General features: G+C 40.1%; 1 protein-coding gene across 2 annotated transcripts in view; it reads right to left on the reverse strand.

Moving 5' to 3' along the window:
• The window catches only part of bmp1a (bone morphogenetic protein 1a), a 62,184-nt gene that overhangs the window by 25,611 nt on the left and 12,418 nt on the right, over positions 1-24,155 (reverse strand). The window contains exons 2-6 of one of the 2 annotated variants that reach the window (XM_034306648.2): positions 18,971-19,084; positions 17,353-17,496; positions 16,555-16,672; positions 11,611-11,789; positions 9,758-9,863 (exon numbers count right to left, since the gene is read on the reverse strand). In XM_034306648.2, coding sequence (XP_034162539.1) covers positions 9,758-9,863; positions 11,611-11,789; positions 16,555-16,672; positions 17,353-17,496; positions 18,971-19,084 — 661 coding nt within the window. Of the gene's footprint in view, positions 1-9,757; positions 9,864-11,610; positions 11,790-16,554; positions 16,673-17,352; positions 17,500-18,970; positions 19,085-24,155 lie in introns of both variants that reach the window. The other variant, XM_034306647.2, reaches the window with a different exon arrangement.

Consider the following 24,155-nt stretch of genomic DNA (forward strand, 5'->3'; position numbering starts at 1 on the left):
ACAGATATGGCACCTACACTGTAACAAGATGTACTCTCTTTGTCAATACTCCTACATCCTCCCATCCTTCTCCCACGTTCTCTCTATGTGTTCTGCTTTTTCTCTAGTATTGAAAAAAAAAACCCTCAAACACAAAACCAATAACTGGTTTCACCAATAGTTTTGCTAAATGACACAAAAACAAATTGTAATTATAAAAGAATAAGAAAAGATGTCCTTTGCACACTACTTTAAAACTGTACAAAATTCAAACATAAAATGTTGTATTCATCTCCTTGCACACGGATGGTAATTAAATAATGATTCCTGTAGCGTTTGGAATCACGATTTAACGCTATAGTTTGGATGCAGCGTACTGTAGTTATGTATGCGTTGGGCTGTGCATTCACTCATTGAGGGCTCACGCTTTGCCGACTGGGATTGAATCCAAGCCCTGTTATCTCCAGACACAGCCACGACAGGTTCACTGGCAGAAGAGTTCCTTTTTCATCTGCACTAAACAGTACTGAGGGTGTGAGATAAATGGGGTGGACTGGAAGCAGTACAGAGAGTACCTTTCTCTGGGAAAAGTTTGGAATTATGTACAATTTCCAAAGGAAAAGGAGCTCACTTCGAAACGGCCAATGGACAGCCATCATGAACAAACCATACAGCTTTGAATGTTCTCCTCATCCTTGGTGTGTGTGTGTGTGTGTGCATGGAGCCCTATGATGGTGTACCATCCATAAAGTATCCCTGCTTTTCCGGCAAGTTTTTTTCCGGGATCTACTGCAACCAGGATAAAGTGGTTACCGAACAGGAATAAATGAATAAATATATACTGTATTAAAACAGGCAGCTACACACTAGCTACACTAATAATCTCGACTTCCTCCCCTTCTAACGGTCCATGGCCATTCAAGTCACTGAATTTGCTGCTTAAGGTTTATATCTACAATTCCTCTTATATCTATGATTCCTTGGTCCATGATTATTCAAATCATTGAATTTCCTGCTAAATGTTTATATCCATGATTCCACAGTTCTTTTCCTGCATTAACATTAGCCAAAGTCTTTTCAAACTCTTGTGTCACATTAGTAGCTAGATAGATAGCTAATTAGCCTACATTGCATAGGATGTGAGGAAATTAGCATCATTGAGCTTGCTAGCCAGAAAAAAAAAAAAACATCTTCATATGAACAGATTTTATTTTTGTGCAGTTATGATAGTTACTGTTTGACCAAGAAGCTGCTGCTCAATATACACATTTGCAATATCTGTAGTTATTGTTATAGTTATAGTTGTAGTTATAGTTATAGTTAGCTAGCTTGATAACAGTGTAGCTTAAAAGTACTCAATACTGATAAACAAGGAATATTGAGGACTTAAACATCTGGCTACACAATTAAGTAAAAACAGATGCATTCACTTCATACACACAACCTCTTAAATCCCATTTTAACCCCTGCTTAAAGCTTCAAGACTTTCAAAATGACCCGTGGGACTAAAAACATTCACAGGAAAATGTACCTAAAATCTGTAAAATCTATGGGATCGGTAATACAGAAGATACGTCTGGATTCATAACAGTTGAATTTGAGGCGCGGCTTCCCATGTGGTTTGACGGTAACTTTTTGGCCTCTTGGGCTATGACTAACTTCCTGAAAGGTCATTCATGACATCATGAGAAGGAGGATGTGTGGCTTCAAGATACCAGACACAAGTTTTCCCACTGATTAACTAAAACCAAAACTGTTTTTTTTTTTGCTTTTTTAAAGTCATATATCAGGGCCAGAAAGGCGCACAATCGGGCACAAAAGAACAATCACATGAAGTCTTGGCATTGGGAACAAATGTGTACAGTACAACAGGATGATTCTGTATCAAAAAAAAAACTATCCCTTTTCTCACCCTCTAATTCTCACTTTGACACTTTCGGCTAATTTATCGTCCTGCTTTTCTCTCTGTCCTCGCAGGCGAAGGCTGCCTCATTTGTTCGTTCCCATGGGAACCGTCCTATCAACAGCAGGCATGCTCAAACAAGCAGGCTGCGCTAAGCATTAGAGCAAGAGAAAAAATAGTAAAGTTTAAGCTAGTCTGTCAAAAAGAAACAAACCTGACGTAACATTTTAGAAAGTGCATTTCATATAAACCAGCTTACAAACAGTAAAAGGAATAACATTTCCGAGACTACACCATTTGTGGTTTTCTATCCTAGCAGGCTGTCCAAGTGCAGGGAATTAGCATGTCCTTTTTGATAGTTTGCCCCCCAGCTTTACTCAAAGCCTGGCGCTAGCTGTGTAGGTGAACACTAGCGTGTTAACTGGCATCAGCTCACACAAAGGTTGAGCTGGTAGATCTTTATTTGCTTTGGCCTCACTCCATATGTACCCAGTCCCAGAAAAAAAAGTATCTCTGAGGGGGCAATAGGCTGCGAGGAGATTGAAAAACATGCCCCAGTCAAACACCCAAGAAGCGTTAACCTACATGCCTAAAGGAATGGTCGCAAACGTATACGGACATGCCTTGAAACCCTCCCGATATAGTCACAGATAAACGACCCAGCTTCCCACGGAGATTTACAGTATGAGTACTCTCCAAACACAGAAGGGAATTTTGGAGACCAGCTCACATCCCTGGAAGAGAAGAAGTCAATAAGACCAAGAAGTGAAGGAAAGGGAAAGAGATCAGGCCTGAGAAAGGCTAACAAAGTCAGCCTTGTTAGAATATGGAGCTTGGAAACTGTTGTTGCATAATCCTGACTTTATGCATAACGGGAAAAAAAAATAAAAGGGATTAAAAGAGAAGATCTATCAATTTTTTTTTTTTTTTTTGCATATTCATAAGGCAAAGAAAGATATATATCAAGGCCAGCTTTTATAAACGCTCATCTCTGGGATTATTTTTTCCTCATTTCATCAGCCCGTTACTATACTTAGCTCAGGTTTCCAACAAACTCCCAAAAGACGGCTTGAGGATAACCAGAGTGAAATTTCAGCAGCACTGCTGTCTGTACTTGTTTAATGTGGTGTCACCTACATTTGGAGTATGTTAAATAAGGATTCTTTGGTTTAATATCCTCAAATTTTCATCTGCAAAATGTTCTCAGGTCTTCCTTAGAATAGGCAGACATGCAAATATTTGTGACACTGTAATTACAGACCATTTTTTGGTATAACTTTGGTATCCAAACCTGAACTCTATTCAATTCAGCGCTTTTAACTAAAGCCATTGTCACAAAGCACCTTTACAGAAATCCGGATGTGGGTTTAGATACTTAACAAACAAGCCACAGGCATTATTGGCAATGAAAAACTCCTTGAGATGACACTGGATGACTCCCTCTGTGACATCGGGTAGTGGGATTACAAATCATTTCAGTATACAGGTGTAGAAGAGTAAAGTCAAACAGCACCTTTGAAAGATTTACAGTATGAGCATATTGTTAATAAGAGTCCTGGGATGAGAATAGGACATTGGTTATGATTATCGCAGAAGTTCTTATGCACAAATCTACAGTATCCAGATAAGATTATCCACAGAAACAAGGATAAGACTTGGGCATAAACTGTTTTGGGTAGTGAAAAACTTTAGGGTATCCACGTGAGACCTTCCACAACAGCAGATGGTCAGTTTCTGTTTTATATCATCCATGTAATATTATCAAGTGGCTTAATTACAGATTTGTGCAAACACCCCCCTTCATAGGGCCTTGCCAATTTATTTATCTGATGCCAATTTCTTTGCACACCTGCCCAAACACAGGGAGAAAATGAAGTGAAGGAGTAAAATAGGGGCTAAAAATAAAGAACAAAAGAAAAGAAACCATCTGGTTCTCATACAGAGGCAATGTAGAAATTATACCAAGCCTCCGCCCCATTATCCCCCTATTCCCGGCACTGTTTGTGTGTCTGGTTCCATTCAAACCCTCACCTTCATTTTGAGGATTTCAGGAAAGTCAAGACAGAGGCATAGCATGGGAATAAAATCCTATCATTCATAGCAGAAATCCCCTGAAAGCTCCTTGCTTTGGGCCTTCTAAGTGTTTCCCTGGCCAAACTCTTGCAAACAAAGGACCAAATACCAACAGCCAAGGTATTTCAAGGTCAAGCTGACTGTATTTGTCCATCCATGTGTCCTGTTAGCTGATATGCTAGTATTAGCATACATAACACTGGTTCTGCAGAAAGAAAGGCATCAATTATGAAAGAACTCCAGGAATGACGGCTATATGATATACGTATGCCTTGACCCAATAAGACACCTCGCAAAACAATAGAGAAGAAAACAGTCTTTGTATGCAAGGACAAGAAATGAGGTTGAAGAATCATACAGATATAATTAGCATATTCCTTTAGCCAAAGAAGCAAAAGAAGAAGTTTAGTCACTACCCCATACAGGGTGTTTATGTGAAAACTCTGTTCTGTTTAGCTAATGAGAGCTAAAGGGCACTGAACATGGCTAGGATTGAGGGAGCACCACAACAAAGCCAGGTCAGTGCTGTTCAGTGCCAGTCTTTCAAGGAAAAATCATTTTCACGAGTGTGTATGATATAAAGTATTATTCTCTAGTGCCTTTATACGTAATAGTGTGCTTCTCTGAAAGCTATTCATCATTGCACACTGTACAGTCACAGCAAAATCTGGCAGCTGTTCCAGGAGGTATTACTTCATCCTCTCAGCAAGAGTGTCACAACAACAGTCACCCCCGCACCACATTATGTCATTTTCCACAATTATTGATTTCTCACTGTAGAAACAGAGGATTTTCATAAACTGAAGGTTCATGAGACAGAGCACTAATGGACTTAGGCTGAGGAAAGTTTTTTCTGATGGCTGAACAATTTTTCAACTAAAAAAAAAAAATACACTATTTGGCCAAACGTTTCTGGACACTTGACCAACACACTCATATGCTTTTTGAACTTCCCATTCCAGATTTTTTGCTATTACAACAACTTCCACTCTTCTAGGAAGGATTTCCACTAGATTTTGGAGCGTGGCTGTGGGGATTTGTGTTCATTCAGCCACAAGAGCATTAGTAAGGACAGGCACTGATGTTGGGTGAGGAGGCCTGGGGTGCAGTCGGCATTCCAGTTCATCCCAAAGATGTTCAGTGGGGGTGAGGTCTGGGATCTGTGTAGGCCACTCCAACTTCCACTCCAACAGGGGCATTGTCATGCTTGAACAGGTTTGGGCCTCTTAGTTCCATTGAGCGGAAATTGTAATGCTACAGCACACAGAGACATCCTATACAGTTGTGTGCTTCCAACTTTGTGGCAACAGTTTGGGGAAGAGCCACATATGGGTATTATGGCTGTATAGTGTGTCTACAGTATGTTTGCTTCCCCATTCCCCAACCGCTCCCTGTTTGCAAATAATTTGTTCAGGAAAGTGAGGCTTTTAACCAATCAGATTTTCGTTCTCTGATATTCCTGAGCAAGAATCTGAGCTCTAGGATCTCAGGCCTTTAGAACTTCTAGCGCACCCACAGCATGGTTTGTTTATGGTTATTCAGAGTCATGCTAGCCTCGACCAAGGTAAAGGATGTGTGCATGCTTTTCAGGAGAGCTAATATGAGCCACATCCATGGCAACAGGATCAGTGCACAATAATAAACTGTATTCCTTTAAATGGCTGTAATTACCTAGGTTTCCCCAACACAAATTCTCTAACCAAGGCAGTAATTAGACAAGAGAGTAAATCCAGACATCGTCAGGCAAACATGTCATTGAAAACCTATGGGAACCTTTGTGAAACCATTGGAAACCTTTGCAAACCATTGGAAAGCCTTTGGAAACTATTAAGAACCATGGGAAATTTTAGAAAATCTTTAGGAAACATTTGGAGAAACCTTAGGAAATCATTATGGAACCTTTGGGAAACTAGTTAGAAACCTTTTGGGAAGTTGTTGAGAAACCACTGGGAAACTGTATGGAAACTGTTGGGAAACATGTCGGGGACCAAAATCTTTAGATTAACATAAAGGTGAAACAAAACCATCCAAAATATTGGGAACCCCAACACTGCCAGGAGTCCAAGAGAACATAACTGACTCTGCTCAATCAAGTCAAGTGTGGGCATCTGTGAGGCTCTGTATGTAAAACAGGGCACTTAGCTCTTTCTCCAAGTATTTTCAGCTGTGGTAAGATGTTGCAGGAGCCAGAGTTTGAAAAGAGGCGGTGGCTTCACGTGGCTTGGAGGACACATGTGCCAGCCTTTGCCTATCCCGGTTGGTCGCTGTTGTATGAAAGGGGTTAACTAGGTAGTGGGAGGTAATTGGTAAAGATAGGGTACAAGGCAAAACAGAGGAAAAACAGAGATGCTCAAATGGCTCACTAATTGTAATCCTGGGGAAACAAGAGCTCCTGTTCAAAAAAACTAAAGCTTGTAATAATGGTAATTTCAGTGCGCTTCTCTCCTTTCAGAATAAGACTAAGATTTACATTATCACTTTTCCACTGAAAGGGTGTTCACTGAAGCACCAGGGTAAGATATCAAATGATTTTAAGATGTCACTTGCTAGGATGTCATTTTTTTCCCAATGGGACTATTATGGCTCTGTAAAGTACAAGTCTACACTGCAATCTATTCCATATTCATCAGCACAGAATATAACGAAAGCCTAGACCTAAAATGCATGGCACACAACCAACTCTAAAATCCTTTTTTATTATGGTCAGTGAGGCACACGTGCTGGCGGCTTAACATTCACACAAAGAGAAAAAACACAACGCATTCATTAATGAGCAGCAATTCTTCACACGTGCTTTACTTTTAAATTTTAAATCCTTATTAAAATCCTTATAAACAGGGGAATAATTAATGCTGTAAACAGCGCAAAAATGTGTGTAGGTTGTTTCATATTTCAAAAGAATCCCAATAAACCACCAAAGGATCATCGGCCCTCACGGGCTAACCACAGAACAAAAGAAAGAAGGGCCCATGAAGCTGTCACCCCCAAACATCATCACAGCTGAGGGAATCAAAGCTCAGTCATTAGACAAACGAATGGCCTTGGCATCTCTACACATGACCACCTCTCTCTCTCTCTCTCTCTCTCTCTCTCTCTCTCTCCCTCATGGCCATGCCACCATTCAAGATGCCACATAAAACAGCCCAGAGGCTACCAACCTTCAAAGGCCACCTTCAAAGGCTACCTTCAGAGACAAAGCCATTCATGCTGTGAACTTGCTCCTTTTAGGCCTGGGTTTATATGAGAGAGCGAGAGAGAGAAAGCGTTAAAAAGCCAGACGGGCCCCAGCAGCAGCTGCGAGTGTCAATGAGGGCGACTGGGGATGATTAAAACCTAACTGGGTTTACTGGCCACTTGCCATCAGAGGCTCCAGCAAGTAAGAAGGAGCAGCAAAAGGAGAAGAGTAAACAAAAGAAAGCGGCGGAGAGAAAAAGCACGCAATTAGAAGTTCCCAAAACCCAAGCTGGAGAGCAAAAGTTCTCAAATACTGAGAATCTCACTATGTCTCACTTTGAGATGTTTATATGAATGCTGAACCCCTCCTGCTTAGCCTACGCTTCAGTGTGGCCTGGCACGTGAGGAGGACAAAAGCTGCTTTGTGGAAGCTCAGCTTGAAAACGTAAGAAGAGAAAGATGCACGGATAAAATATCAGTCCTGTGGATCACTAACACTGCATCTATAAAGGTCACCCTGTGGAAACTTGCACGAAGCTTCAGTGTATGTGTGTGTGTCACCAACACGAATAAAATGTGCATATATATGTATTTATATTATTTTATTTTTTAAATGTTTATGTTTTTATGCATGTGTGTGTACCCAAGTGTGTATGTCTGTGCGTGTATATATGCATGCAAGTGTGTATATGTGTGTACATTAATATACTGTATATGTGTATTCTGGTTTACATGCATGTGTGTGTACATGTTGGTGTGTATACAGAATGTATGTATATGTGTGTTTGTGCAGTTATACTGCATGTCTATATGTGTGAATAGCTTTGTGTGTATATGTTTGTATGTTTGAGGATTCAGACATTCAGTGATCTGATTCTTTACTTACAAACACACGCAATCCCCCCAACACACACACATGCACAATGTTAAAACTAATCTCTTTTGTGCAACATGACAGAATGACTGTTCTCAACCAAACACATTGAGCATTACAGGCCAAAATAAAATAAATACTGCATGCACGTCTCCAGTCTTGGATTTTTAGTTGCAAGTACGCTTGTTTGAGTATGTGTATACATTTATGTTGAATGCAGCTGTGTTGGCTATTTGGTTTAAATGTTGAGTAATAGCACACGTGGCCATGTGTTTTGAAGACGTGGAAAGTCACTGAGCCTATTAAACACACACGGCAAACATTGCTGCAACTGGAAATTAGCCAAGTACTGTTGGCTTTCTTCCAAATCCAGGCCATATAATAAAGTAAGAGTCTCAAAACACAATTTTCACTGTATAAATATTAACCTCCATGACGCCCTGCCATTCTATTATCAGAACCTCCAAAGTCAACAGTGAACTGGATTTGGTCAGATAATTAGGTCAAGAGGCTTAACTGAATGGGTAAAGCTATTTTTTAAATACTAAATAATAATCTAATTTGACTATAAATAAATAAATAAACAAATAAGCAAGCCAGCAAAGTAGAAAAACAGGGCCATGTTTAGATTTGACCTGGGCAATTGTAGTAAGTATTTAATACCAAAATACCTCTGACATAATTACAGACTTATGCACTATTTAGGAGTAAGTGGCAGAATTAGCCTAAAACAGAGGCATGGTTCAGTAATGCATGATTCTGACCTTGAATTTAAGCCCATTTTTCTTGTGCATATTCTCAACTGCATATCATCTCATTAGGAAAAAAATAAACCTGGCAACCTTATGGGCTGCCCAAATAACAGCCCCATAACCCAACTCGTAACTTTTGGACTAAATACAGTCCATAGACATTTAAAACATTGTGATTTAATGCACAAAACACAATAAAAATAACATTATCTCAATGTTCATATTAGCAGTTACGCTTGGTTTACACTACATGACTTGAAGTTCCAACAAAATCCCAACAACTGGTGATCAGAACTATCAAAATTGTGACTTTTTGCTAAAGCTAAATCAAACTCACATTGCAAAATTACATGCTTTCCTATAATTAGGAAATGCAAATAACACACAAACCCACATTCAAATTAGCAATTAGTAGAAATTAGTAGGCTAGCTACCAGCTAGTAATATGCATTTAACATATCATGCACCTGGATGGTTTAAGGCTTCAGAAATTGCAACCAAACTATTTTTCATTGTCGGTGATCATACTTAGAGAATATGTTCTACAGGTACTTGTCGACCTGCTACCACTTCATTAGTTTTCTTCGATTCACAAGCTCCATTGCGGCCTCTCCACCATTTTATTTAGTTCCTATGTCTTCATTTTTACGCACTCAGTGCTCATTGGATATTAAAGGATCTGTTCAGATTTGAGTCGTTGACTCGAATGCACTACTTGATTACGATAAGAGTTGGGTTGAACTAAATACACACTTGAAAGACTCACTCTGAATGGCCTGAAACTTAATCTGGAGGAAGAAAATTAGTGCAGACTACAACCAACAATCGACCCTGATTGCCCCCAGTCTGTTAAATTAAGCTAGACTGTAAACTGAGGCTAAATTTGGGCTAAAATGTCGGAATTAGCTAACTGCAGCTAAAGATCATGACGGTTGATCATGCTTAATTAACTTAAGAAAACCAAAATTGCAATGATCCCTAGAAAGTACTCCAGCCTCTTACCTGGAAAATGTATTTCTGGCGTAGTGCATGATGCTGTCAAAGTCATAGACTTCCCCTAGAGAGTCCACTTCACCGGGCTCCATCTTCAAGAAGTTGTACTCCTGTCCTATGTAATAAAACGAAAAAATCTCTACATGAAGCCTGAATATTCCAGAGGTTCCACAGGAAATGGTCTCAACAGAGAAGACAACAGATGCTGATGATTTCAGAAGGACCGTATGTTTTATTTGGCTCGTTTTAATCAATAGGCTCCTTGGTGGGATTATCGTCAAATCCCAGATTTCATTCTCATGTTCAGCAGGTGTGGAATGAATCAAAGTCTCGGCAGGGAAATATTTATAAAAACACCATTATAAAGAGATAAAGAGGCCCAGCGAGTCCAAACACTCATTTGTGGCCAGGCGAGTCATAAATTCACAGTTAATCTCAAGTGTTTACATATACTGAAATTACTCTGAAGGATTTCATTTACAACGCTTCCATGAGTCAGACCCTCATAAAAAGAAGTCAGATCACACCTAGGATTTAAAGCATGACATTTTGGCACAAGCTGGCAGCCACGAATCCGTGAATGAGCTGCCAGAGCATCATTACTAAAGCACATAATCACAGTGAGTAGAAGGCTACAGGGGCAAGGTGGACAGGTTTGAATACTAGAACAGAAATTTCACCCAATCTTCTTAAATACTAGGATTATATACAGCAGGAAAATGGCACACAGCTGGATTTGTGTTGGTCTCTGCAGCCAAGAATGAGCCTCGTAAAGCGGCTCATGTTACTGGTGACCTGGTAGTGTGTTACACGGTGAAGTGTTCTTGGAACATTAACATAACATTCTCAGAGTCTAGCAAGCTAAAACCTTGCACTCTGTCTGTAAACACCTTCTTTTTAATTCTTACATAAATTAGATTTACCTCAAAACCAACCCTGTTTGGTGTTTTTCTGTTTCTGTAGTTTTACACTGAAGCTACAAGACTAACAGAACTAACATTTATAGCTTATAGCTACCAGTTTAACACTGTACAAACAATACATATAATTATACACTTAAGTTGTTATCTCACTGAATTATTATCATTATCTCAAATAGATCTCAAATACTTAATGTGGTTTTTTAAAACAATACACTCGCAATCAATTTGCCAGCTGATTGCGACTATTCTTACAAGTAATTTTTGTACTGAAACTTTTGTAAAAACTGTGCCTATATTTATGCAAATGAGGCTTCATCTAAGCAAGTACGCATAAATTTGCATACGTAAAAAAAAATCTAGTCTTTTGGTATTGTTAGAATGAAAATATTTAGTTCAATGTGAATCTCAAAATAAATACTTTTTTAAAAATTTGTTGGAAAATCAGTTCCTTATTGTTTAATCAAGAAAATACCATTCATTGTTATAAAAAAATGTTAAAATTTCAGTAGAAAATTTAACATGAAACCAACAATCAACATAGTGGGAAATTCTTCTCTAATATCTTTTTAATTATGGATAGGAATAAACCGGTAAAATTTCATATATGCAGGTCATCTAGTAACTGAGATTTGTGGTTCTGAATATAGAAAAAAAATATTTTTTGAGAAATTGTGGTTTAAATATGTTTAAAATATGTTTACATTTTTAATGTGGTTTAAAAATGGTTTAAAAAATGTGGTTTAAAAATTAAGTTTTGATATTTTTATTGCTACAATTTATGAGAAGACATGTTATATAGATGCAATAAAAAAAACTGTTGCTTCAACCTGTACCATATTATACCTCTACCGTTGTCTTAGTTAGCCACTACAGAGTGAAGACTCAGTGATGTTGGTTTGTTGATTAATTTGGAGACACAAGTTCTGAAGTTTATCTTACCAGGCTGGATGTTGTCCCGTATAATGCTGACGTGGTCATCTCGGTCCGGCCGCGTGTGCTCGTGCCAGAATCCAATCACATGACCGAGCTCATGCACCACGATTCCAAACTTGTCGCAGTTTTTACCAATGGAAATGGCCTGGGGTCCTCCTCCCCTGCGGCCCACATATGAGCAACACCTAGGGGGAAGAATTACAGCGTTCAGAGTCGTCTTTCAAAACACTCATTCAAAGCACTTGGCAGGTGAGGCACTAATCATTGTTTTGTCTGTTATCATCAAAGACACTTGCCAGGTCAGTTAAGTGTGAGTCTACACTATGACCTGCTCAGTTCATGGATTCTTCTGGAATGGATCCTGATAACACATGCATTTAAACTTGTAGTCAAGATTGTTGCATATCACAATGTGAGATCAAAATGTGCACCTTGTAACACTACACCACCAACTTCCTGTGCCAGTCCTCAGTTCAAGTTTGGGCAAAAGACAGCTGGTACATCAGAAATCGTAATTTTGCAAGACCTAAGACTCAGACATAGGTGTGGATATTGGCAGTCCATTTTTCGAAGGAGACAAGTTTAGGCTGTTTAATACAGCAGTGACCACGATGAAATCACTGTCTTGTGGTGGTGGATCGTGATGGATGGAAGCTTTCATTGATGTGGACTTTTTGACAGCTGGTATCTGATTACAAACTGAATCGATTAGGCTTATGTCTATATCACGACAGCACGTCACTATCCAACGACATGATCAAAGCATGTGTAAGGAATTTACACACTTAGCTAGCAAGGTTTTTGACATCTTTAAGCAGACTGACTGATGTTTAATTAACTAGCTCCTTAGATAACATGATCTCTGCAGGAAGATAGCCTAGATAAGATTACAAAGATGTGTGTGGTTTGTTTTAGAAGGTGGTACCTGGTGGTATTAAATTGCCAATAAGCAAACTGTGTACACCAACTAAACGCTACTGGTTACATCTCCCCTTGGCTTAATAACAGAATGCCACCACAAGTGTCATGAGTTCCTGATTCTTTCCCCAAATAATTATGCAGGTTTTCTGTAGAACAAGTTCCCAACCCTGGTCTTGGACTACCCCCTGTTCTGCACATTTTAGTGTTGTTCCTGTACTAACACATCTGATCCAATTAATTGGCTAGGGAAATCACTAAGATGTGCAAGACAGGGGGGTCTCCAGGACCATGGGGTTCTCCAGGACCATGGGGTCCTCCAGGACCATGGGGTCCTCCAGGACCTGTGTTCTATGGGATTGTGGTCTGGTGATTTTGCAGAACAGTCAAAGTGTCCCAGTGTTCAGAACCTGTGCAACATACAGTTGTCATCCCGGGATTGTTAGTGCTGTGAACATAACATAACTGACATAACATAACTGACAAAGGCAACTTCAGACTCTGGACAACAAACTGACCATCCACTTCTACAATAAATTTGCCCAGGTGCTCACCCTGGTGAAGTTGTCTTAGAAATTTAGATATAGAGGTCAAGAGAAACCATGTGTTATGGAACAAATCACTGGAAGAACTTGGATAATTACATTTGTGATATTTGGCTAAAAAGCTTCTCCAAACTCCTGAAGTCTCAGGTCTCAGCGATCGGCTTTAAATCCATTTTAAATGAGTCTTGGGTGCATTTACACCTGCGTTTTTATGCATCTAATCCCAGTCCAGATATAAACCTGATCCTGCAGACACAATATCGGCCATCTGTGACATAAACAAGCTTCAGCAACTCAAAACACTTCGTGTCGTTGTGTCTGTGTTTATTCAGTGCACAAATGCTACAATGCTGAAAGAACTGACATTGCAGGAGGACCTCTCTCTCTCTCTCTCTCTCTCTCACACACGCACATACATACACACATACACTCACACACACACACACACACACACACACACACACACACACGTGCATGCACACACACAAATGCACATGCGCGAGCACGCACATGCGTACACATGCATACACAGACAAAATACACACAGATGGAAAAAAAACACAATTGCACTCAAACACACACATACAGTCTGTTCTTTTGTGGGTGTAACAAGCCACTCTCTAATTACTAAGCATCCAGTATCTCACTCTAGAAACTATGCACAGAGAAGACAAGCTTTCACATGCATACGCATACACACACACACACACACACACACACACTAGGGTCACCTAACTACTCATCAGAATCTGAGTTTCCTGCTAGCAACCATCGTTTGCATGGAAGGAATAAGGCCCCCTGTATATAACACACGCACACGCACATACGCACACACGCACACACACCCCTGCTACTGGCTGCACTTTGAGAAAAGGCCCCCTGTATCTCCACAGAGCTAAAAATGACTAGTGGTGAATTGCACAGGATGGAAAACACACTGCTGTACTTTATCACATCGGCCTCCAGATTCTCGCTCGAGCTCCGAGCTATTAAATCTGCATGCTCACACACTTACACACACTTACACACAACCGACTGCTAAAGAAAATAACACACCTTTATTATTAGCTGTTTGTGGTTCAAGTGCTTTGTCTGTTCTATTTCAGTTTGTGTTTTAATGCCAGCTCAAAGAATTAGGATTTTTATAGACAACTTTAACAATTTCAGCAATCCATCTTACTGCTAAATAAACTCAAAGCCTGGCAAAATGTGATGTAGTTTAGTGTAAAATAAATCAACTTTACCATGAAAAAGTCATAAAAAGTAGAGAACTCTGAAACATTAATGTCATGCTCCATTGATAATAACCACGTTAAATATATTCAGTCATTTTTAAATCAATATTTCTACCAGCAGCTCGTGACCATAGATTTTGGTGGTGCAGGATGACATTAATGATGACATAGCTTCAAACCAAATTCAGTCGAGAGGCTATCACACTTTTAGGTTTCGGCAAAATCACAAAAACGACACAAAAGACCTGAAACGTACCCCCAAAAAATTTGAAACATTTGGGCAATTTCTTCTTTTTCTCAGCCTTTGCTTGGGGAAACAAGGTCACCGTGGTGCATACATATCGGATGTATGAACACTATCCACTCCATAATCCCCCTTTCCCTCTCCCAATCTCTGCAGTATATCTTACAATAGAAGTGATTCTGTACATCATGAACACACTGTTTGCACTTACACTTTACCTTTATTTGAGGACATTTATTAGATTAAAGTCTGAGAATTTGCTATAAAACAAAGTCTTGGCAGTGGCAGAGTATTTTTACACATGGCCCAATTTGGAGTGAAAACCACAACCCTGGCAACCCTGTTATTAAAGCTGCATTTGACTAGAGGTCGTAACTTGTAATTCCCGACCTCCGACCAGGAAAAGCCAAAGAAAGCGCTCACACAACTCTGAATTCCTACCCGGGAACTAGGGATGGTCTCCTCAACTCCTAGTTCAGGAAGTGACGTCAAATCAACATGCTTTAAATTACTCAACATAGATATTGTTTTTTAAATGTATAACTCTGACTGTACAGTTCACTGTTTTGAGGTGGAACATATACATCACTCATCACAGTTAGACGGCTAGCTTGTTGCTAACAAAAGACAAATGTGGAGCCATCCATGTTTTTTTCCCCAACTCAAAATTAATTAATTTTTAATTTCCCAAATAAAAAATCACCTCATGGTAAGTCGAATGCAGCATAACTGCTGCTCCTCCCCGAGCATGCGGCAGTGTGATTCCTTCCCCAATGGGCCTCTACTAGCGCTTGTTGCAGTTTCTATTTTAGACCACTAGGTTGATTAATAACTCAATGGATGAGCTGCCATTTGAATGAATTACAAACTGAGCTCGTAAAAAACAAATCAGTTTTATACACGGTACTGAAAAAGTCTCCTTTATTATCTCCATAATCAAAATCAGCAGGTCAACTTTAACTTTCTTTCTCTACTTTCATTCATCTAAACAGTTTTTCCTCCTTTCCAGTAATGGAAAAGTTTCCTTTGTGGAGTTTTTATTACTGGAGTTTGCAAACATATGGCCTGCTGGAGATGAAGATTATTATTTATGGCTCGGTAACATCACGCCAGGCCAAAGCAGCCGAACTCGGGGCTGAGGTGAAAATAATGAGGCAGAGAAAAGCTTGACTGCACTCTGAAGAAACTAAAATCTGAACTCATGACACATCGTCTGTGTGTGTGTGTGTGTGTGTGTGTGTGTGTGTGTGTGAATGGACTTTAACAAATGTGCAGTGGTGTTCAAATGAGAAGTTGGAGCGACAAAGTAGACATGTTCCGATTCTAATGATTTCAGAGCCAAGACAGCAGGGTGGCTATTAGCCTGACACCCAGACACCCAGACACACACACACATACACACACATACACACGTCTAGCACACAAGGAGGATAAGGAAAAGCAGAACAATGGCCATGTGGAAGAGGACGGATGGAAAAGCACTTAGGCGATAAATCAGGAAGAAGCAAGTGAAAAGGAAAGAAAGCGAGGAAAGAAAAGTGAAAGGATGGTCGCCCACCGAGTGAGTGAGCACCATTTCTTCCTAAAAGAGTCAAAGGTTCCAGTACCCCTACTGTGGAGGCGCATACACACACACACACACACTCACTCACACACTCACTCACACACTCACTCACACACTCACTCACACACTCACTCACACACTCACTCACACACTCACTCACTCACACACTCACTCACACACTCACTCACTCACTCACTCACTCACTCACACACTCACTCACACACTCACTCACACACACACACACTCGCACACACACACACACACACCTGTTCACGCATTTTTCTTCCAGCTAATAGCTGAAACAGCTTCAGACATGCACAAACATCCAGGAAATAAAAATAATGTGCCTTCTATACAAACATACACTTAAACACTATGCTCACACACACACACACACACACACACACACTATACAGACACACTAACACTTGTGCTCACACTCACCCACACGGCCGGTAGGTGAAGACAATGTAGCTGTCCTCTGTAGTTCTCTCGATGAACGTCACACATGTGTGTTTCTCCCAGTGTCTCATAGCCTGCCTGAATATGGCCCTTTGACTACCTGCAGACCGCGCACACACACACACACACACACACACACACACAGAGGTGAGATATTTACATGAACTTCACAGGTGGGGTTTTTACATTCTCCAAATTAATTTGCTCCTTATGGGAAAAAGAAGAGAAGAGAAGAGAAGAGAAGAGATTTGGCATTAGGCTTAACATTCACAAAAGTGTACACTTCATATCCCTGGCTAAACAGATGAAATGCACGCTTTCAGCTCCATTTTCTGTCTTTAATGTGCTGCATCCCAGTCCAAACCATGAGTTACAGTCATATATATATATATATATATATATATATATATATATATATATATATATAAAGTGAAGCTGAACGCTTTCATAACCCATGATTGCATCCTGAACCAAAGCACCACAATGTTTGACTATGTAACGGGGCAGGAATGTGGTGACTAAGCACTTGTGCAACTCTCAATAAAAATGAAGTGTCCTCTGTGTTATAACAAACACCTGAGACCTCAAGCACTGAGCGAGTTCATTCTCGTCCGTTTAAGGTCAATGAAAAATATTTGTGCGCTGTATCAAAACCCTCCTGACAAATAAACAGTGAAAGAAAGTTATGCAAAATCCTTGCTAATTAAAATAACACGTATACACATATACGCACATGTATGCACATATGCAACTCATTAAAGAGCTTATCAACACACTTACCACTAAAGTTGCCACTTATGACATAAGGGATGACACCCTCGGGCCACACCCTCTCAGGGCGGGACGTCGCCGCCCTCTTCCTGCGCTGCGAGGACCGCTGATTGGACCTGGCAGCATTCGGGCTCGTGTCATTGGCTAACACACCTGCTGTTCATATCATTAAAAAAAATAATAATAAAAAACTAATGAAATCATGTTGATTTATGACAATTTATAGAAATTTAAGGAAAAGTTCAGAGAATAATCAGATTTACTTCATTTTTCACCTAAGAATTTTGGCTTCAACGAGTGGAAACAAACTTCTGCAAATGTAATACCTGCTCTCTGGAAGTATTCATTTGAGCGCTCTATCGCAAAGTGACTTTCAGGCTGCTGCCGATTACACCATGAATGCTAATTCAATCTATGTGTATTAGCATTGTTCTGTATTTTTGCAAGATACAAGATTGCTGTGTGATGCAGCCTGATGGGCAGTGGAGTTACTATTACTACCCACGAGGTGTTTTTATCTCTTTATAGCACAGCAATTTGCCAAATATTACAATTGTTTACTGTAAAATAAATAAATAAATAAATAAAAATTTGGTCATGCCAATTCCCACTCACCAGACAGCTCTCCCCTATCATACAACAGCTACCAACTGGTGAGGGTGAAGGCTAACATGTTCTTCCTCTAAGACATGTGCAACCAGCCAACCACATGTTTTTAAACTGCTGCTCATGCTGCATCACAGGGCAGCGTAACACTCAGAGGAAAGCGCTATCTGCCCTCTTCCTCATACATGAGCTCACAGATGTCCATGATTGGCTAGTGTCACTATGATTGACAGGCGAGAGAGTATGCTCCTCCTGTCCAGACAGCATGTCCAATTTTGCTTCCTTGTCTCTTGACCATGGGAGTCGTACTTTTTGTCCATGTATAGTTATGTTTAATGTTGCGAAACATCCGCAAAAACAAGTTAGTTCCCGTTATCACTTATGTTATAAACATCAAGTATAAACAGTCGTTCATTCACCAGTCTCTCCTTTTCCTCCCTCTTTAAGTTAATAAGCCAAAAAAATGCAGCTTGTCATTTTAGGGAGAAACCGCAAATCGCAAAGTTCTCTGTCCTGTCACATCCATCACCATGATTCTCTTTCTCATATAATTATCCTTAAGTAAGTTCACAAATCAGCTGCCTGCCTAAATTTATTCCTCTATACACCACAGTTAGTTGAGATTTTAGACTTATGTGTGGAAATTATGGTCCGACCGTCAGCTGTAGCAGTAATCTTAGCTCTTCTGATTAAGACATCATCCTACATGCATTCAGTGCTATTTATGTTGCTACTTGTTGCAAATTGCTGCTGTGTAGCTGCTGTAAAAAGCCATAAGGTGTAGGCATTTACGCCTGCATGTATGTATGTCTCTTAAATGTCAATATTTACTGCATGAAGGTGAGATGTACAAAAAAAGTCAGCCATCTATGATTCTAATTTAACTGCCTAATTCTAATTTAACTCTTTCACAAGAGCAGAAATTCTAATGCAGACGTCGAGCTTGAGATGTTTATGACATTTAAGACGTCACTTTCCAATTCACTTTAAAGGCATCACTCCGGATTTTAAACACACTTACCCGTGTCTGTGCGGTTGAGGTTTATCACCGTTTTCTGGACGGCATCCACAATGCGGTCCACTTTAAACATTCGCATGTCCTCTTCGTCCAGCGCTATGTCCCCCAGATAGGCCACTGCAATAAACAAACAACAATGTGTTTCATTTAATGTTGCTTCTCTTGGGGAAGACAAACACAAGCCTCTAGATTGTTGTATGAAATGCTTTTGATTGAAAGATCACTCAGAACCATCCGCCAAGATCTACATATCGAGTCTCCCAGCAATCGTCTGAGAAACTGTATATGGGTTCAGCACTTATTCTAAATTAAATAAAACCACGCACGGAGATTTTAATGTGTTGCCTCTCTCTGCTAATGCTGCTGAGCTGCTGCTGCAGTGCCACGCTGACCTTAATCAGAATGTAGGTATAGACTTTAATTAGTTCATCAGGGACTAATTTCTGAAATAATCTCTGGAAGAGCAGCTGCGAAGTAGACGTACGTCTCCTGCAAGCGTCCTTCAGGCTAACTGGGAAATTATAGACACAGGCTCCAAGACTGCCATATTAAGACAAATATGAGATGTGCTGTGTGTATACTGTTCTCAAAAATGATTGAACGACCAATCAGGATTGAGAATTCAACAGCGCTGTGACAGAAATATAATTATAAATATAATTCGAATTGCGTAGTGGCCCTAGGATTAAAGATGACTGTCATGAATAGCAAAATCTCACACAATGGCTCTGGTGTGTTTGTTGTAACAACTGAATTAAGGAATTATAAATCACAAAGAGTCACGTATTGACGTTTTAGCAAGACTTATCAAGGCATCATGAAATTTGCAGGTGGGGACCGTCTATGTAAAGCCTTGGCACTAGGCTATTTACTTTAGCTTGTGCATTTTTCTTCCAAATAGCTTTTTTCCTTCTACAGTTTGTAAAACAAGAAGCTCTCTCAGTAACATTAAGCCCCACACCCTAACACAGCAGCCATACAGTGCATAAAACCTGTCTGCTTTACAACACACTCATAACTCCTGCACTGGTTTTTACTGAACTGTAATAGAGCCTGATTTTTTAAAACTTTAAATTTAATTAGGATCCTGAAAACATGACAAAATAGCAAAAGCTTTTACATGCCAAGATCTCAGATTCACAAACAACACATTCTGCCACAAGAAACAGGATTACATTCAGAGCTCGCTAACAGAGACGCCCAGACAGAAGATAAAAAGGTTTTGGAATGAGAGTGGGTCTAAGTAAGGTTTGGGGTAAAGTACAGTTCTACATAACATATGACAACACTTAATTCAGCCAGTCTTGGACACATTTTCAACTTAACACAGCCAGGCCAAAGTGTGGTCAAAGTTTGCTTTGGCTCGCCCATAAAGTTTAACTTACATCTCTCCTGCACCAGACCTTCTCTAATTAAAAGAAAATAGAACATTTCATCACAGAAAAGCTGAAACCTCAGAGGCCCGAAACAATTTGTTTCACAAGGTGACATGTTGAACAAACTGGCTGTTTGGAAATCAGTTGGAACCAAAGTCCAAGTGTTAACATAAAAGCATGAGATGATGAGCCTAAAAATCTGGGCTCTGGAGCAATGGAAGGGGAAATATGCTCTGATAACTAGCCTTTAATCTTAAACATCTGGATAGTTTTTTTTTCTTTTCAGGAAGCCAAAAGGAGCTGCTGACCACGTTTCCTCCTTCTGGCCTTTCATCATTTTTGAAGATCATGAATATACTTTTCTTAGAAATGCTATAAACATTCAAAAGCTCTAAGCAGAACAGAATGTATTTTGAAGTGAAAAGACAGTTCTGGCCCTTGTTACTAATATATCAGAATATTGCTGCTGTTTCTATTGTTCTGTATTTCGAGTTTCATATAAGACTGGAAATTATTGAGTATGAATCCAAGTTTTAGTTCTTCCTTACTCCCGTTAAGTTCTGTTTTAAAAAAATAAATAAATAAAAAATAAAATTGTGTAATTGTTGATTTGGTGATGTTTTCTGTGAGGAAACTTAATTATCATGTATGGAAGGAGTCTCCAGTACGAGTTCTTTGTAACAGTCAGTCAAAGAGTTTCAGTCATAGGATAGTCTTCAGGATGGAGGGCTTTGTGGTTAACAGACGAAGCTGCATTTTTTTTGTCTTATTACCTTCAAGAAAGAGAAAAAAATGACTATTTATAGCAGTTATAAGTGTGTAAGTATATAAGTATGTAAGTGATAACAGGAAGTAACCTGTCTCACTGACGTTTCACAACAGTAAATGTAACGTAAAATAAAATGTACGACGTGTCATACTTTAATAAATAATGAGATCCTACCATAACACAAAGGTGGATAGAACCCATCTAAGAATTACGAATTAAGTCTCATGTACTAACTAACTTTAACCTCTAGCTGGCTAGCTAGTACTGTTGTGGTCACGCTCTCCTTTGTGTTCAAAGATAAATGGTCTTGTAATTCCATAAACATCTGAGCTCCAAAAAGACAAAAATTTGATTTATTTTCTCAATCCCCAAAGGGCAGAAAGTCAAGGGTTAAAGGTTTCGGTTTTTCACAGTCAGCATCCCCACGGGCTGCGTTGGCTAGGCTTGCCTAGTCTCGTTTATTTGTGATTCTTCATACCTAGTCAAAATCAGCTGCCAGACCCTTTCAGTAATGGTATCCACACAAAAGATGAACTAGATAAAAGAAATAAGATAAACAGTGTTTAGTCAGCAAATGCCTGGGAAGTAGAATGCATTCCTGAACTTAATGAGGGCAAGAAGGTGGGAATTACCGCTTTATGAGCACGAGAGGTAGTTATGAGGTGGTTTAGTAAATATTGTATGCCAGTGGCAATGCGTGGGTGCGGGTACACATACTGGAGCAGGATTTTCAGGAAGCTTCTTTCTTTTTACAAGTTTTAACACCAACATGCATGCAGAGTTTACTACCTCAGTGCTACAGTGGTTGGAATCTGTGTGTGTGTGTGTGTGTGTGTGTGTGTGTGGGGGGGCACAGTCAAAACCAGCTACTGCCCATCCAACAACCCCCTGCCTGAAGGTGTAGAATAGCCCTGTAGTTTCCTGTACAAAAAGAAATGACTGACCTGTATTGCCAAGGTCTGCTGTTAAATGCATCCAAGCACATACACACACACTTTCTCTTGTCATCAAATCCAAAAAAAAAAAAAAAAAAAAAAAAAAAACCTCTGGGAAGCTCATCTCAAAGTTTGAAAACCGACTTTGCTTCACTGAGGTCTGCTTGAAAGCAAACCTTCACTAAATATGGCTGAAAGGCCTGAAAATGACAGGGTTTTGCTTCTGCAGGCTAGCATGCATGCCAAGAAAGACAGGCAGTGGGGATCATGGCTAATCCCAATGTGGGCAGCTGGGAAGGTTCGAGATTGCTCGTAATTTGAATAGTGCTAAGATAGCTAGGTTTTAAGGTTGTCAAAAAAAAAAAGGCACGAGAAGAATATGGAAGGAAAGAGAGTCGGAAGTAAGAGGCATCATGGCACCAAAAGGCTCATCCGTCTCTAACTGGGACTCCCAAAGGGTACACCAGTAATTGAGGGCATATGCTAAAACATGCAGGTTTCTTCCAGCAAGACCAGACATGTCACAGAGACACCTTTAAACATACACAGCAGACCAAAGCATTCTCTTATTTACTTTCATAAAGAGTCAGGCAGAGAGAAAAGCAAGAAGATAGTGAAAATCCTTATAGAATTCTACCACATACGCCAACACGCCATTAATAAATCAAGTGAAAACCCAACACTTTCCACCAGTGGTCGAAAGCGCCTGCTGCCACATGTGAGGGAAGCCGATGAGGAGACCAATTGTGGCACTGACCCCAGCCGGGCAAATTTCTCCCTCCTCAATTCATCCGGCCCCCTTTTAGCTCCACTCCAAGAGCAGCAGGATCGAAATAACAAGTGGCTGAAAACCAGCGTCAGTTAAAAGATTACCGCACGTCTGTAACCGAACACAAGGGTAGCACCACAGAAGGAAATTCCACAGATATTCCAAACTTATTTCATCCCAGAGAAATGTGATGAGGGAGGCACTGATGACATCAAGGACAGAATCCTGTGTGAAAGCCAAGGAGAGAAACGAATTCAAGATTTTCAGGCAAATGCGCAGGCCCTGAATAATTCTTGAATTTGGATACTAAGAATATTAGATGATAAGAATATGTGTCTTAAATTAAATCCTTCAGATAAAAGAGTTAACTGTGATAAACACAATGCGTAGTCAATTTATGCAGGTGCCAGAACTGAACTGAAAAAAAAGGGATGCACATCCTAGCAACGCTTCAACAAAACAACCCAAACAAACACTTGCCAAAGTTCAACCCACCTGCTCACTTTTGTGAGTCTGAATTCGCTAGTGAGCAACATCTACAGATTCCAGAGTCAATGCCACCACACAGGCGGAAGGAGAACCACACATGTTGAGGATAGAACGTGTCTGCTTGTACAACACAGTCAGTTTTTTTCCAAAACTCTCCAGGGAGCCTGAATCACTCCCTCCCAAGAAGTGAGACCCTATAATGCATATTTCCACTGTGGCCAAGCTCCTAATATGGCATGTAATTGTTCTCCGTCCGGGGCCAAGACCGAAGAAAACAAGTGCACAAAAAACAGGCAGCCCAACACCAGCCCGTCCTCGCTTTCTTGCTGCGCAGTTGTCGTGGTGACACTGTGTTTTTTTTCTTGCGTTAATCCCATCAGCCACAGCCCTTGACCATGGTAACTAAAGTTCTGACATTCAGTTACAAGGAAGATTGGACGTGTCTCGGCAAAAGAAAGCCCAAGAATGAGGTGATTCATTGCCCTGAAAATACATTGAGCAACAAATCCAATTGGGGCCATGAACTAATGAACTTAAATAAATACCTCGCAAAGAAATGGGGGATAAAGTGTTTAATGAAAGGGAGTGGAGCGGCAGATGGTCTGTTTGGTTGCTTTCCAGACACATTCATTACAAAACAACTCAACAGCTGCAGCTTAACCATGGCACCCGTGGAATTCACCAGATTTCATGATCGAGAGTCATATAGAACGAGGAACATCATATTCTGATTGCCTGAGCATGGAAGACTGGCTTTTAGCCATATTTTATCTTCCTGAAGCAAAAAGGGTGGTCCTCCATCATTCCATAGACGGTGATTATGATGATGACAGTTCGTATTAGTGTGGAA

This window comes from Pangasianodon hypophthalmus, chromosome 8, assembly GCF_027358585.1.
Source record: "Pangasianodon hypophthalmus isolate fPanHyp1 chromosome 8, fPanHyp1.pri, whole genome shotgun sequence".
NCBI lineage: Eukaryota > Metazoa > Chordata > Actinopteri > Siluriformes > Pangasiidae > Pangasianodon > Pangasianodon hypophthalmus.